This window comes from Choloepus didactylus, chromosome 9 (assembly GCF_015220235.1).
Source record: "Choloepus didactylus isolate mChoDid1 chromosome 9, mChoDid1.pri, whole genome shotgun sequence".
Taxonomy (NCBI): domain Eukaryota; kingdom Metazoa; phylum Chordata; class Mammalia; order Pilosa; family Megalonychidae; genus Choloepus; species Choloepus didactylus.
In genome coordinates this window covers 64,548,184-64,564,809 of record NC_051315.1, presented here as the reverse complement: position 1 = coordinate 64,564,809, position 16,626 = coordinate 64,548,184, and the positions used below count along the sequence as shown (strand labels likewise).

Genomic DNA, 16,626 nt, shown 5'->3' with positions numbered 1-16,626 from the left:
CATTCATTTTGCAAAATATTTCCAAAATATTGCATGTCTCTGTTAAGAACCCTGCCATCTAATTTTTTTGTATCCTTGTAGACAGAAATCAAAGAACTATTTTGTTACCAATTATAAGATTTTGCATCCATGATAACCCTTGGAACTATGTAGTGGAAATCTTGGTGCTTAATCATTGTCTTTTGTGAAGACCAAACGTGAAAAAAATCATATCTATAGCAATGAGAAGTTCCCCAAAGGAAGAAACTATCCAATATTATTTCTTTAATTTGGCTGAACTAGAAAGTCAGAGATCATAAATATATGGAATTCTGGTCATCAATCCATGGCCAAATAAGATTAATAAGATTCTGGCATGATTTCATTAGGCTGATCTTTAGATATAAACGTTCTAAAAAAATATTATGTTGTCCTCTAGTACATAGTTAACCTTTGAGTAGCCACATTAATAAAATGGAGCAATGATACAAATAATGCCAAAATAATTTATGCCTAATTTTAGATCAGAATAATTTCTTTTAGCATCGGCTTTTTTTTTCCCCAAGTGTGTTTTACTTTGACAAAAAATAAAAGCAATTGCTAACATTTGAATGGCACTTTTAGGTTTTCAAAATGCTTCATATTCCTTATTTCACGTGATCTTCAAATGAGCCAGGAAGATCATTAACATATCCTGCATATTTACTAATATAGATATTACTACCAAAAGAGCTTTAGAAGCTGAATCCAGTTAAAATATAGATTATTTTAATCTGCAAAGTAAAGGTGTAAACATTTCTTTTCTCATTTACTATTAAATCTGTTTCTGGCTTAACGGTTATCCCCTTCAGAACTATTTACTTTGGCTTAAGAACTTATAATGTATATAAGTGAAATTGTGTACATATAATTTTATGGATCTATTATAAAATAGCATTAAAATTTAGCTAAATTTACCAGTCTATAGTTAATTTTACAAGTACAGTAGAGTAACAGTTCTAGATAAAATAGAAGGTGTGCATACTATAGCACCAGCCTCTGTTACCTACTTTCAATATATAAAGGTGAATTGACATTTATTGTTCAGTAGATCTAGCCTAAAAATGGAGCCAGAATTTCATCAGGAATAAATTTTAAATTATAAATCTATAATAACGTAGAGTAAAAAAGAGTAATTGCCAGTATGTTAAAGTTTAATTCCCTAATCTATGTATTATAATGTGGAATTGACCAATTGACTTTTAAAATTTATTTTTAAATATAAAATACCATGCCAATCAGAGGCATCCCAACACTCTGATGTCTCATTTCTAGACTTAATTTTCGTATCTACAATTAGGGATTTAATAATCCCTATATTTGGTATCTAATTTCTTTACCTACCCAATCTCTCCTCCAGAAAATTGCATGACAGCCATTAATAAACACTGCTATTATTTCTTGCAGAAAAAGTGTTTCCAATGAACAAAGACTATGTCTCATTTACTAATTTCCCTCCAATTATTTTTTTATTCAGTTTTATTCCGTTTTATTCAGTTTTTTTATTCAGTTTTATTCAGTTATGTAGGTTACCTCTTTTTTTACATTCTAAGGTCTCTCTGTAGAGGATCTTCAGGAGTTCTCTTATTACATATATGTACTAGCCCTTTATTTCTTCCTGTCTTATCTTTCTTTATAGAAAAATTTCAGAATTAAAATCATGATTTATACAACCATTTTATCTGAAAAGTAAAATAGTCATTCCTATTTGTAACTCTTTTATTCTTATGCTTATGAAATTGCAGATGAGTGTTTAAATTGATTTGTTGAATTTTACTATATTTATCATTAAATCACTGAGAAACTCTTCTGCCTACTAAAATGGTTTAACCTTTACCTGCCCATGCCTCCCATTTTCAGCGTCTACTTGACCTCATCTTGACCACTAGCTTGTGCTTACACTTAAGGGGGGTTATACAGCTTAACTAAATCTGTTTGCTTCAAGGCTTTGCCCACTCTCATTTCTGTTCTCCCCAACTCTCTTTGCTTTGCAATGTTGCTCTCAGTCACAACTCCTTGCCAGTAATCATATCCCATTTGCTGCTTTCGGTCTAGTACCATACCAGCTCTTAAAGAAATAGAATATTAGGATACAATAACAATGCAAACATATCTAATTTAACCTTTTATCCAAAGGTCACTTTTAAGCTTCAGGATCATCATTAGGAAATCCATTAATCTTATAAAACATTTTAGATCCGGATGGTATAAAAGATTAGATTGAATTTTGTATTGAACATACCTTGATATTTTTTTCTTTACTTATTATTTCTGTCATATAAAAAGTGCAGGGGGAAAAACAGTTATTTGAATTTGGGATAAATATAAGTTACAGCATACTTGTATCTTATATTTTTATATTTGAAAACATGCAAAGTTTTTATTTTTTACTTTCCTCCTCTCCTAGTTTTTTCAGTTGTTTGCTCTGTTAAGTGAATTAAACTCCAATTAAAATTCAGTTAACACAAATATGTCATAATGAGAATCGAATGTCTTACCTCTGCAGTCCTTATTGTTTATTACCCATTGCTAGCTAGCAGCATCTTCACATTTTGTTTGTTTGTTAATGAACCAGGTAGTCTAGTTAGATGAGTGGTCATAATACCACCAACTGTTAAGTTGGAGATACTGAAATTGATGTTCCATTCATTGGTTTCAAACCTGCCTATTTTAAAGTGAGAATTTGAATATGTATATTTAATTTTGAGTATATAGGAATATTTTTATTTTTAATCCTCATGGAACTGTTTAAATCAACTCATAACTACTTTGGGGAATTTTATCTAATACAGCATTTTGCTTTATAATATGATTTATGATGAATGTGTATATAGAATATTTAGGAGAGTAAGCAGTTGCAACTTAAAATTCTGCAATTAAGATGATACTGTAAAATATGCCAATTTTCATTTTATAAGAGAGTTAATAGTGAAGCTATGTTGGAGAGGTTGGTATAAATATATTGAAATTAGGACCTTTACCAGTTTCATATTATTTAAGCTATTTTATTTACCTTCCCTTGGTGTTTTTCACCCCCTGGACATAGAATTATTGTGGTCCTTTCTAAATATATCTGCTTAGTGCAAACCCAGGCAGTGTGCTATGCTCCAGGGATACAGAGATAAAAAATTATCCCTGCCCTTGAGAAATTCCCAGTCAGCAGAGGAGTCAAACAAGTAAACCAAAAATTACAATCCAGAGTGATTAGTACTGTGTAGGGTGTGTGTGTGTTTGTGTGTGTCTGAGGCAGCCCAGAAATGAGCATCAGTCATCTAACCTCCTTTCCTAGGCAACTTTATTCCTATACTAAGTTGACTTTTAAAGATGAGTGGAATAATTAGCAAGGCAAAGAAGAGAGGAAAGGTTTTTCTAGATAGAGACAACAGTATGTATTTAGTTAACCATATAAAATTGCTATTTTATAGGTCAAAATGGTTACTGGTTATTTCATGTGGTTCAAACTAATGTGAAAGCTTCAAGGGAATGACAGGCTTGGGCATTACTAGAATTTTGATTTGGCTGAAGGATGGAGTTTATTGGGAGAGCAGTGAAAGTTGAAAATCAGGGCAGTTATAGGTAACCAGTTTATGGGAGCGTATTGTATTCTTGACTAAAAATACATTCCAGCCCTGTATTAGAGAAATGAATGAGAGAAACTTGTACGCAGGTGTCTCAAAAATCAAGCTGGCAAGACTTGGGCAGAGAGAGAGAGAAGGAAACTTTTTTGGGTGATATATACTGGATTATTAATTACATGGCTGCACATCAATGGTGCCATTAATAAAGAGTTATAATTATCAGTAGACATTAGTGATCACAGTATATTGCATAAAAATGAGTTTTCTAAATAACAGCCTATCCTTTAAAGGAAAACTTTTAAATTCTTGTTTTTTGTACTTAAATCACTATATAGCCATTCTTGTCTCAAATACAATATTCTCAAAACATAATTTTTAACTTTTTTATTAATGGTTCAGAGTTATTATGAGCATCAATTTTTGTACAGTGTTGCACTTAGTTGTTACTGGGATATGAGGAACTATTTGGCCCAACAGACATGACTTTAAATTGCTCAATTTTATTCCTTTGTTTTTTATGTTTCTGTCATTAAAGAAGCTAGTGATTCTAATCTTCTAAATTATTTTACATTCAGCTCTCTGGTTAAGAGATTGAGGAATAGAATATAAAGTGCCTGAGCTTTTATGTGTACCTGTTTGCTATATTTCTCATTTAACTCTTGACTTCATGGATGAAATCTGAATGTTAGGGTTAACTTAAGTCCAAATAAGTAGAGGTGTTCATAAATAAAGGTTTTTTTATGTTAACAATTTACCAAATTCATATTATTTCTAAACCTTAACTATTAGTGGTAATATTCACTAATTTACATGCTTTTAATATTTGGGTGTGACCCAAAGGAATCAGTTGGACACAATGTGGAACTTACCAGATTAATACATCCAAAACATAGACTGTATTCTGTCATAAGGAGTAGGACAAATCACCATTGATTTATTGAATTTAAATTTAGATGTGTACAAATTCCTGGGTTAAAGGCAGCTAAACCATTTAGATATTCCATCTAGTTTCATTGGTTCCAGAGTTCAACACAGGGTCTTAAACAATGAATTTTAGGTATCAGTGATTCTTTCGTTATTATGCTTTCCCCCATGGAGCTTTTCCTAATTTCTAGGAAACTAAAAACTTGCTTAATTGAGTTTCCAGGATGAATTTTTCATTTTCAAGTTAATGGAGTCAGTGAAAATTCTCTTGACTCCCTTGATGTTTCTTATTTTTCAAATAATCAACAGAGGTTGTAACATATGTAATAAAAATACCTTGGACGGGTAACCTGAAAGGGTTCCATGGCAAACAGTAATGTAAAAACTGAAAAATGCTATCCAATTGTGGTATTATCTTTTTAATTTTTATACAAGTAGCAGTTTTATATAAAAACTGATGTGTACTGATTAAACATATTGAGGTAGCGTATTTTCTTTATTCCTTGTTCTGTTAAAGATGTCAGATTTTCAAATCTTAATTCTTGCTTATTTAAAGCAGTAAAAAAATATATATGTATGTGTAGTCTGATGCTGGTAAGGTACATAAGTTGTTTCTTCTACAGAGTGAAGTCACCCTGCTGAGAAATGAAGTGGCACAGCTGAAACAGCTTCTTCTGGCTCATAAAGATTGCCCTGTAACTGCCATGCAGAAGAAATCTGGCTATCATAGTGAGTAATGTTCCATTACCTATAGCCTTAGGCTACATCAGTGAAATACTGCCAGAACAGAGCTGCCTTTTAAAAAAATGGAGGCTGCAGTTCTAATGTTTAAGATTAAATATCAGAATTTCTACAAGATTATTATGGAACAGTGGGGTATACTTCTTAGACTCTACAGATTTTTTTGAATTTTCCTATTTTTAGCTTTTTTCTAGGCATTACTATAGGTCAACAAAAAGGGTTAACAAATAAATTCAAATATACCATAAGCATTGATGGTATTTTGTGTATCTTCTCAGGCTCTCACTTTCTCTTTGACTGACAGGGTGAAATACTGCTTCCTTTCCAGCCTCCAGTTAGTAATGAGATTTCAGGTTTTTTTTAAAATTAGCTATCTTCACTTATTGATATATTTAGTATCAGTTTGCAGTATCAGACCCTGTCATTCTTTCTTAGATAATCTCAGCATTGTGCAATATTTTTATAGTTGTGTACCTTTCTGTTGAGCCTTCTTGTCAGTCATGAGAATGCTAGAACAGAACAGTATTTAAATTACCTACTTGTACCTTTCCTCTTAAATGTTTCCCAAAAATGAGATTCTTCTGTTTTCAGCATTTTAAAGGGTAATTGTGCTTTTTTCTTCTTGTAATGTCCTTCTTTTTTTGATAAAGTGCACAGTGCTAGAACCAGCTGTTACTCTTGAATAAATGGCCAATTTTGTCCATCGTATACAAATCTGTAACAAATAACAGAGCTGGGAAGACATTAGGCAACATTCATAATATATAACCCACAGCTTTCATTTTTGTGATTTAGTGGTATTTCAGGATATTTGTAAATGTGAAGATTGTTTCAACCATATGTATCCACTTCATTTTAATTTGCCAATGTCAGTAATTCAGAAGAAACAAACATTTTGTATTGGATACAAACAGTTCCTCAGGTGCTTACGATAAAACTTAATGGCTACCATCTTTACTTGTAGTCATTGTGAGCAATTTCATCAGAATGGGCAATATTTTTTAATTTAAAAGATTCAGGAGATTTAGCAACTCTCTGTTGTCATATATATTTAGAACACTGATTTTTATCAGTTTTGAGCATATAAATCTTTGATATCTAGTCATTTTGACAGGATTGTAAAAACATTGTGAAGTTAATTGGAACCATATAGAAATATGTTTGGGATTCATATTAACAATGATTGCTGCAGGGATGAGGCCATTATAGCTCCCATCTGACATAACAACATAATTTCCTATAGAAGCGACTGAGGATAGCATTATGCATACATGATTTTCCTAAATAGGAAAGCTTTCTTGAATTTTGATGGTTCAAAAGGAAATAGATGAATGATTCTGTAAAATTAGAAATAAAATTAACTCTTCTTAAATTGCATTCATTTCATAATTATCTGCAGTTTTTGAATCTTAAATAATTTCTTGGATGATCCCAATAGTTCTGTCTCTGTTATCTAAGTAATACATGATTAGCAAATGCAAGCCATTTTTTTCATTGATTCATAAAAATATATTTATAAAGCAATAGCTTAAGTGAATAAATGTATGGGTTTACATACCATATACTAAAGTCAAATGAGTGAAAATCCAGATTAATACATTTTTAGTGAATATATACTATTGTACTTGATTGTGGGAATGCAAGAAATGTCTACTCATTTAATGATCAAATTGCTAAGTATAGTTCTAGCATAAAAGTAGTTCTCTTCAGCCTTTGGGAGATAACTGGACTTTGTAGAAATTTTAAAGTAATTTGTGTTTTCAAATGTGAAAACTTTGGAATAAATCTGAATTCTCTAATACTCAGGATTGATAGAGAGATTGACTGTTAAGTGAATATCTTGGGAAAATGTGGAGAAATTCACAATACCTAATACTGCTTATCATGTTGTAGCATATAGCAATTATTAATGGAGCTGAATGGTAATACTTGATAATTGTTTAAAATCACTTGTGAAAGAAAACTAAGGTTTAGTAGAAGGTAAGGAATGTTGCAAAATCCTGCTGGTAAAGGTGACAGTGTAAGTCACAGTCATAGGGCAATCTTCTGTCCTGGTTTTATCACCAAAAAGTCCTGTATCCTGGGAAAACCCTCAGCCATGGGCAAACCATGACAGTTGGTGACAGTAAAATAATATAAAATGTGAATGAAAGTATAAGTACATTCTTAATGATTGGGTTGCTTGAAGAAGGTGCTTGAAGAATAAAGCATGCAACAGATCTTAATGACTAGACTAGATCTGTGCATAATTAAAATTGTATTAAAATGGTCTCTATAATCATGTATAGGAAAGAAAGCTTCTTAGGCTCTAAATGTAATTAAGAGCTTGTATTTTCATCATGGAAAATATGGATGAACATAGAGAACTTCAGAGAGAATTAAATTGCCAAACTTAAGTGGCTCTTTTTAGTGCAACAGGATCTCCTGTATCTTTCTAATGCTTGTGATTATACCAGTAATTTTATCCATTCACCTTCTAGAACCAAACATAGATGCAGACATATCACATTATGAAGGTATTTTATAGAGAGAATTTATAATTACATAATTTGTAAGTAAGTACCTAATTCTATGTGTAACCTAAAAATTTGCTTTCCCTAATTCTGAGTTGCTATAGGTAAGCACTTCTCTTCTATAAGCACTCTTCTCTTATAGTATACTGTATATATTTACTTTTCTTTATACCACTCTTCAGAGATCAGCCTCTGTAGTTTTGAAAGCTACTATATCACTATAACCTAACATTAGACACAGATCAGTTTGCTGTTCTGTTGAAGAACAGTGATGAAATACATAGAACTTTTTAATATTCTCTCAAGTCAAATTGTCATTGCCAGTGTTTTCTTTGAACATTTAACTGTTATATTGGCTATTTAAATAACTGAATTGTAAATATTTTATAATACATTATTGCTCAATTAGAAAAGTACCCTTTCAACTTTATAATTTTAAAAGGATTACTAATCATGATTCATTATTTCTTGAGATCAAATTTTTATCCAAGGGTAGGTGTGGTTTTGCATTTATATAGCAGCAATTTATAGAGAAAATAGAATTCTGTCGTATTAATGTATTTTAAAACCTGCTTTTCAAAAATGTATGATTTGAGGCAGATAGATCAAAATTCTGTAAGAACTACCATAAGAACTACATTTCAGAAAACCCACAAAATGACGAATTGTATTTGAACTAAAATTTATGCTTGCCAGGTATCCTCCCCTCTCTAACTCCTATATTAGATATCATGGGATGAGTTCTGCTTCATAGAATCCAGTGTCTTTCACTGTCTGACTTTCAGAATTAGGCGTCTGGCCAGTAAAGTGGCCAGTATCCATTTTTAGGTTTGATAGCTTATTTATTGTCACTTCTAAACACTAAATAAAATTATTCTTAATGCCAAATGAAAAAAGGAAGGTACTAAAGAATATATCTAGTATCATGCTATTTAGAAAGCTCAAACACAAGCAAAACTAGACCCTATTATCTGGGCATACATACCTACTCCGTAAAACTACAAAGAGAAAACAAGGGAATGGTTTAAAAATGTCAGCATAGTGATTACCATTGGTGAGGGTAGGAGTCCCAGGAACTCAGTGTTATTGGCAGTGTTCTTAAGTTGAGGTCTGGATTCACAGGTTTTCATTCAGCTTCATAACTTAAGTGTACTATAAATGTGTGAGTGTGTTATATATATCAAGTTTTTCACTAAATGAAATTACTGGATTCCATTCTGCTAAAATAAGGGAGATAGATGCAGGAGAGTTACTGTTTAGCCATTAGAAATTGGTAGACTTTCATAAATAGTTAGAATGCCCTTTCCTGAATCTTTTCAATTGCAGTAGAGTTTTATATGGATTGTTTATTTGAATACCAATTAATTATGCAACTATAACAGCTGGTGGCATTTAGTTTCTAAATACTGCTTATTCTCATGTATATGCATCATTAGAATCAGGTGTTGTAATCATCCATCGCTGCAATAGATGGAAAATACAGTTCTGGATAATGCAGAGGGAGTGATTTGAAAATATGATTGTATGTAAGAACCCATTTTATTATCCATGTGCTTATAAATTCTTTTTTATCTTTTAAGAATGACATGTAAGCAGACAGATCTGGTTTTGTTAAATTTATTGGCTTATATAAATGTTGTAAAGAGCTTGTCAAGTGTTTGATTATATCTGTAGGAGGCTATCTCCCAAACTCCCACCCCATTTTCTTTCTTAACATTATTGAGCACATCTCTCTTCAGCTCTTTTCTCTGAGGCACTGGGCACCCAGATTTTTCCATGTGCATGGTTGTGCCTTCATTTGACCTGTTGCAGGTACAGTCGCCTACTTATAATTTATTTTACCATCTTTTCTGTTACTCAATTTCATTCATACTGATTTATTTAAATTATTTTGTGTAAAATACCTTCTAACTTTATTTTCTTTATATTGATTCAACCTGCTAACATTCTTACAGATACTATATTTGAGAAAATGAGTAATTTTTCTTTTTTCCACTCAGCTGCTGATAAAGATGATAGTTCAGAAGACATTTCAGTGCCGAGTAGTCCACATCCTGAAGCTATACAGCATAGTTCCGTCAGCACATCCAATGGAGTCAGTTCAGCCTCCAAGGCAGAAGCTGTAGCCACTTCAGTCCTCACCCAGATGGCAGACCAGAGTACGGAGCCTGCACTTCCACAGGTTGTCATGGCTCCTTCCTCCCAGTCACAGCCTTCAGGAAGTTGATTAAAAACCCCCGCAGTGCAACCGTTTTACATATTCATTAGTGACTTCAAAGGGAAATCAAGGAAAGACCAGTTTCCATTTATGCAAAATCTGTGGTTGTAAATTTTTTTTTTTTTTTTTTTTTTTTACTTGAAATTAAATTTGGCTCTAAACTTGGTGCAGCAGCAGTTCATGATCAGACTGAACGACAGTTTTTACTGTCTGGAAAAAGACTGATTTTGCTTTTTTTATAAATATTGTTAGATTTATTAATTTTTCTGTGCTCGTGTATAAATTGTATTATAATCCATTGTGGTTTATTTCACTTTAATTTGGGGATGTTCTAATATGTGGCGGTGTTACTGAATCTCCTTTTCCAATTCCATTTCTCTTGACCACCTCTTAACCCTCAACTGTGATGGTAGTATTGTTTTATCATTTATACCAAAGTTCTGCATAGTCCCTGTTGACTTTTTGATGTTAACAAGGTCATAAAGCACTAGGAAGAGAAAGATAGAAATTTTCTTTTAATCTTTTTGCCTTTTATTTTGCACATTATGCAAAAGGAAGAACGTGGGGAACACTTTTTAAATGAGTGGTAACATGGTAAAAGACATACAGTGCTTTTATGCACATTTTTAATCTTGAACTAAATCAGTGTCAATAATAGTTTGTTTCCTTTTTTTTAAGATTTTTAAGTAGACATGAATTTTGGAATCCTTCATCATTTAAAAAATAAGCTTTATTTTTCAAGTCTTAAATTCAGTATTTACCCTACATTTTGAGGCTTAAAAATATGTAATGATTAAATTTACAATACAGGGTTATCAGATATCTAATAATTTTTTGGAATTAACGTTTGAGGTTTTTTGTGGGGTTTTTTGGGGCAGATTTCAGGTTACAAATTGAGAAGTTTATGCATAATCAAGTATGGTATGGGTGCCAGAAAAGCCTAAAATTACTACTTAGAAAATTTATGACTGTTTCCCCCCACTGTCTTGTACTTGCGAGCTAACTTGTACTTATTGTGAAAGCACTGTCATCTTTTAGTAGCAAATTTTGATAATGTTTCTGGTGGAAAAAAAAATCAGTGTCTATCTTTAGAACAATGTAATTATAATGTGGAAAGCAAGAATGAGAGTGAGTGAATGAGTATGTCTGTGTGTGTGTGTGTGTGTGTGTGTGTGTGTGTGTGTGTGTGTGTTTCAGTAGTTTATGCCAGCAACTTTGCTTGAGTGTTTAACGATGCCTTCAGTGTGATGCTGGCCAATAGATGATTGCAGTTTAAAATGTCATTACTGTGCAGGCTTGGATAACTAACATTCCATGAGGTAGTTTGTTTCTGATGAGATGATTGTAGGTACACTTCTCTCATTATCCAATCATATGTGGGATACTGAGTTTTCTAATGTGCCATTATCTATTTTTATTCTGCACTTACGTTCAGAATACAGTACAATATTTTAAAATAGACTAAATTGTTAAATATATATATATATAAAAAGTAGTTGATGTGTGTAAGAAAACTTTGTAAAACAGTTATGAGTCCTAGTCTCAGTAGCAACTTCTGGCATTCAAGCAGGATTCCATTATGTAAATATCTGTAATGCATTTAAAGTAGGTTGTGTAGTTTGCTCTGCACCCACACTACACTATTTGCTAGTCTCAGTGCCATCTCCTAATGAGACTGACATTTTAAAAGCCTTTATGGACTATCCTTGATAATTCAAGGATATATCCCTCCTGCCTAAGTTTCAAACTGGGAAATATTCAAATTATACAAATGACATTTCAGGACTTTTAAGTATGAAGATAATAGGAATTTTATTGTTTGACTTATTAAAAACAGACTTTTTAGTTGATACTTCTAAAATTTATTTTTAACTGATTTTGTAATTTTAAAGTAATCAATTTCTAATCATGATTTTGCCACAGTTATGCTAAAGAGTTGATCTCAAAGGCACAAAATATGAATTCTGCAAGAAAGCTATTTTTATTATAGTTTTGATGGGTTAGGAAAAGCCTCATTGTTTCAACTTTCTAAGTTTTTCAGTGCATTTTTCTTTCATCTTATTATTTATGCAAGTTCTTTGGTTAACAGAATTCTTGCAACTGTAAAATAAAACTACATAGATGTAAGAAGTCATGTAAACGGTTAATGAGCTTACCAAGGTTAGCGAAACTTTCATTGTAAAACAATCTGTGTCAGCAAATAAAAATCATTAGTTGTATAAACAAATTCCATTTTGACTTCCAGAATGTTACACTACTTCTGTACCTAGCATTTTGAGTCCTTATATTTGCAATGTTACACAAACTGTACTATTTTCTTTTATGTGCAGTTTGCATGAGTAAACCATCAGAGAATAAATTCTATCTTTAAATTATGTTCATAATTTGCTTGTTCTTAGTGGTCTTTCATAAAGTAATGTCACCTGATAATGATTTTTTTTTCTTTTCAGCATGTTTATTACTTGAAAAGAACCTGAGATTCTGTTTCTGTGATAAAATTCATTCCCTCTAGCAGAACTTTTAACTGCAAGGTGTTCAGGCCTTGGTCTTCTTTTCTGTATTCACTGTAAGTCCCATCCATATACAGTGAGCCTTAATTTTTGTCCCCATTCCAGAATATTCTCTGCAGTTCAGCTGCAGATCCACCTGCCTTTGGCATCTCTTCTTGCCTGCCTAAAGAAACATTTTAAGCATAACATGTCCATAACTTAACTCCTAATCTTCCCTGACCAACCCGCCTTTAACATATTCCTCCTACAATCTTCCACTTATTAATTGATGACAACTCAATTCTTCAATCTCCTTAAGCCAGGAAAACCTCATTGCCATCCTTGATTCTTCCTTCTCTCACAACCCACATCCAACCTATCAGGAAGTCCTGTTTGCTGTACCTTCAAAATAATCCAGAATTCAAACCACTTCTCCCCATTTAGTCTGTTATCACCAGTCCATGCCCTCATCTTTCCTCACCCAAATTACCATAGATGCCTTGTAACTGTCTCCTTGCTTCCACCGTTGTCCACTACAGTCCATTCTCAACCCAGCAACCAGAGTTATGCCTTTAAAACCTGTCAGACAATTAACAGCACTGAAATATATATCTGAATGTGATTAAAAGGGGAAATAGATTGTATATATGGTAATGGAATAAAAAAAATTTTAAATCCATAGAACTACACTATATAAACAGTGACCCCTAAATTAAACCATGAACTTTAATTAATAGTACAATTATAAAAATGTGGTATCATCCATGGTAAAAAATGTTCCGCACCAATGCATGGTGTTCGTGGTGGGATGGTGTAGGGAAGTCTTGTATTTTACATGGTGGTTCTGTAAACCCACAATTTCTCTAATGAAGGGGGAAAAAGTGAGGTTATAGCACTCCTCTGCTCAAATCACTGGAGTGGCTCCCCATGTCACTCATAAGGTTTGGAGTCCCTTCAATGGCCTGCAAGGTCCTGGATGATCCTATTACATGTCCTACCACACTATTTTTTTCAGTAAATGTTTGAGTGCTAGGAAGTGTCAGATATTGTTCCAGGCACTTGAAATGCAACAGTGGCCAAAACACAATCCTGCCATCCTGAAGCTTAAGTTCTAATGAAGGCAGGAGGCAGGCATAAGAATGTGTAGTTAACACAATAAATAACTAACTGTTCATGATGTTAGAAGTGGCAAGTGCTAAGTGAAGAAACAAGACTTAACACCAGTTTTGCAGGACAGCATGGGGAGTGACATTTGGGCATAGCTCTCAAATGGAGTTAATCTACGAAGACATACATAATCACATAGTTATTTTTTATTTTAAGATGGACATTCTATGAAATGTGCCTAATCTACTTTATGCACCAGTAGATAAAAAACTCTCATGAAGACAAGGTGATGCATTTCTGTAACAAATAAGGTTCACCAAATGAATAGTATATTAAAGCATCAAACTCATGTTTGATTTAACTTTATTTCAGAGGACAGGAGAAAAATAATGTCTACATTGTACTTACTGTTAAATGTAGTTTTGCTTATTCTATATCTATGAGACTATGGGGTTTGATGCCTGACAGTAAACATACCGTATTTGTGAGAATATAAGTATGGGAAAAAAATCCCAGTTACTCCGAGACCTTTATTTTATATACAGATACACAAACACATACAATGCCTAGAGAACAGAGTTGTCAAAGCAATCCGTTCTGAAATGACATTTAGAAGGAATACTTTTTAAGTCTTAAATACTTCTAGATTATCTTGTCCATAGGACAGTTTACTTTGAAACAACTGAAATTATTGTGCCCTTATGTCTGATGCAGTTACAAAAAAAATCATTTCTTGAAACTTTTAGTACGAATGACCTTTTTTTGTAACTTGCCCACATAGTTTAAAAAAAAAAAGTAAAAAGTACAGCTCTTTCCAGATTATCAGTAACTATCAATTGAGGCTTGGGTGTTCACAGAAGCAAAGTATTAAGACCCTTGAGAGCTATAACATCCTCCTATGTGGAAAGAATTCTCACAAAATGTAGAATTAAGGTCTTTCTGGAGAATTGAAGGAGTAGTTCTACCATTTAAATACATGGTGAATTGCAAACTATATGTATTGCCATAGAAAAAGGGGCATTCAATGAAAATGTTTGCAAAATTAAAGGACTTCGTAGTTCATGTGACACTGAAACTTTGCAATAAATGAAAAGACATGAATATAGCAGTCCAAGTCACCACAAAAAGGTTAACTGCAAAATAGTTATCAAATATGCCACAGCAGTTAAACTCCAAGAATTATTTCCTTAATGGGCCATGGATTGCATCTTTTTTCCTCAAATGTATGTGCAAATTCTTCCCCACTGACTTTCTGAGAAGATGAGATATTGACCTCCTCTCCATCATAGTAGCATTAGTATACCCTTGTCTTGGTCACAGTCCCCTCCCTGAACTTCCTACTTCACATTAGATTTACATTTACAACATTCTTGAGCTCGAATGTTTCAAACAAAACAATTGGCATAATTTTATCAGGCATTATCTCAATTATTTAGAGAAGTAACTGTTCTAAATCTGATTTTTAGCTTTGGGTATTATGTCCAATAAAGGTTGGTTTACTTTATTCACTTAATTTTGCATTAAGTTTTATGTCCTGTAAAAGTAGACAAAAGAGGAATATGTTCCCCCAAAAGAGCTCCTTTTAAAATTATTTTTCCTGGAATGTTTTTTTAAAAGCATGTAGATGAAGAGATGCTAATTGTGATAGTCTGGCACAAAAATTAGGCAAAAATTATTTAATGGGGTTTAAGAGTTTCTCATATATGGGAGCAGATGTATTAATAGTAATAGTCAACTCCATTATCTTCTGAAATAAACTTTCATTATCCATTAATATTGTATTATCTATTTTCATTTGATTTGTTTCTACTGATAATTTTTCACCTGTGCAATTTAAACACATGGCTAGTTCCTCTGTCCTTTTTGGGAGATGTACTTGTTAAAATTAATTGTCAAGGGTCTAATTAAATAACATGAAAAATAAAATAAATTAGGTAATATAACCATTCTAGCATGATTAACTTTGGCATTTAAAAACGTATTAAAATAATTGACTTCCCCCAATTGCAAAATTCTTGGGAAAATACCTCAATTCATTCAACTCAGCTGGTAGTTTCTGAGGTGGCTTCCAGCACCACGAAGCAATCTTAGAATCATAAACAAAAATGCCATTGGCCTAAATCATAACATACTGCAAGCAAAGCTCTTTGGGTATTTCTCATAACATCAAGGGCCAATTCAAATAAAACTAGTTGCAATACTTTTTTATGGACATGCATGTATTTGTAACAAGGTAACACAATTTTGAAAATATCAAAGATATGCTTCCATTGTCATTTTCATTACAAAATGGTCTGTGTATTGTAGAAGCTGTATAAGGGCCTCAAAAGTAGTGAGCTATTTTTGAAAATGACGTTGATTAATAATTTAAGAACTTGAATTTAAGATATTTGTATTCCTGCTATAACTATCTAGAAGTGCATAGGCATGTATAATTAAAATTCATTTGTAATTTAAAAAAATATTTTAACCTCTTGCTTAATGTTTTCCCCAGTAAATCTTTTACCAGAATTCCCAACACACAAAAATAAACTATTTTAACTTGTTTATTTCTCTTGCTGGTAAGTATTGGCCCACTGAATGATAGGCCACAGAGGAGAAGAATTTGGTCAATAAGTACAATAATTTATGCTGAGTTGTTGGATTACTGTAGGGGCTACAGTAGAAATAAAAGATGAGAATATTCCCTTCAAGTAGGATACATTTGGAGAGACTTGTTACAATTCTGACAGGAAATAATCACAGACCACAATTTTTGAAACAGGTTTTATAAATTCAGAAAAGTAGGAGATAAACCACACTGGATTTGAGCTGCACTTAAATTACGAATATGATTTGTGTAGAGAAAGTTAAGGGCGAAGGGCTGGATAAACGAATGTGTTCTGTTCATACAGCAGCGGGGCAAAAGTGTGTTAGGTTGCATAGCTAGAATAGAGATAAATTAGAAAGGACCCTAAAAGTCATAGACTACAAAACTCAGGAAACTATTGACTATTTCAAATGAGAGACATGAGAAAAGTGGTGTTTAGGAAATGGGC

The 16,626-nt window shown here is 32.6% G+C and overlaps 1 protein-coding gene across 2 annotated transcripts in view; it reads left to right on the top strand.

Moving 5' to 3' along the window:
• ATF2 (activating transcription factor 2) overlaps window positions 1-12,364 on the top strand; it is a 122,415-nt gene extending 110,051 nt beyond the window's left edge. For both annotated transcript variants that reach the window (XM_037849244.1, XM_037849243.1), the window contains 2 exons: window positions 5,144-5,249; window positions 9,775-12,364. In XM_037849244.1, coding sequence (XP_037705172.1) covers window positions 5,144-5,249; window positions 9,775-10,001 — 333 coding nt within the window. In that variant the 3' untranslated portion in view covers window positions 10,002-12,364. The remainder of the gene's footprint in view (window positions 1-5,143; window positions 5,250-9,774) is intronic.
• The last annotated feature ends 4,262 nt before the right edge of the window (window positions 12,365-16,626 follow it).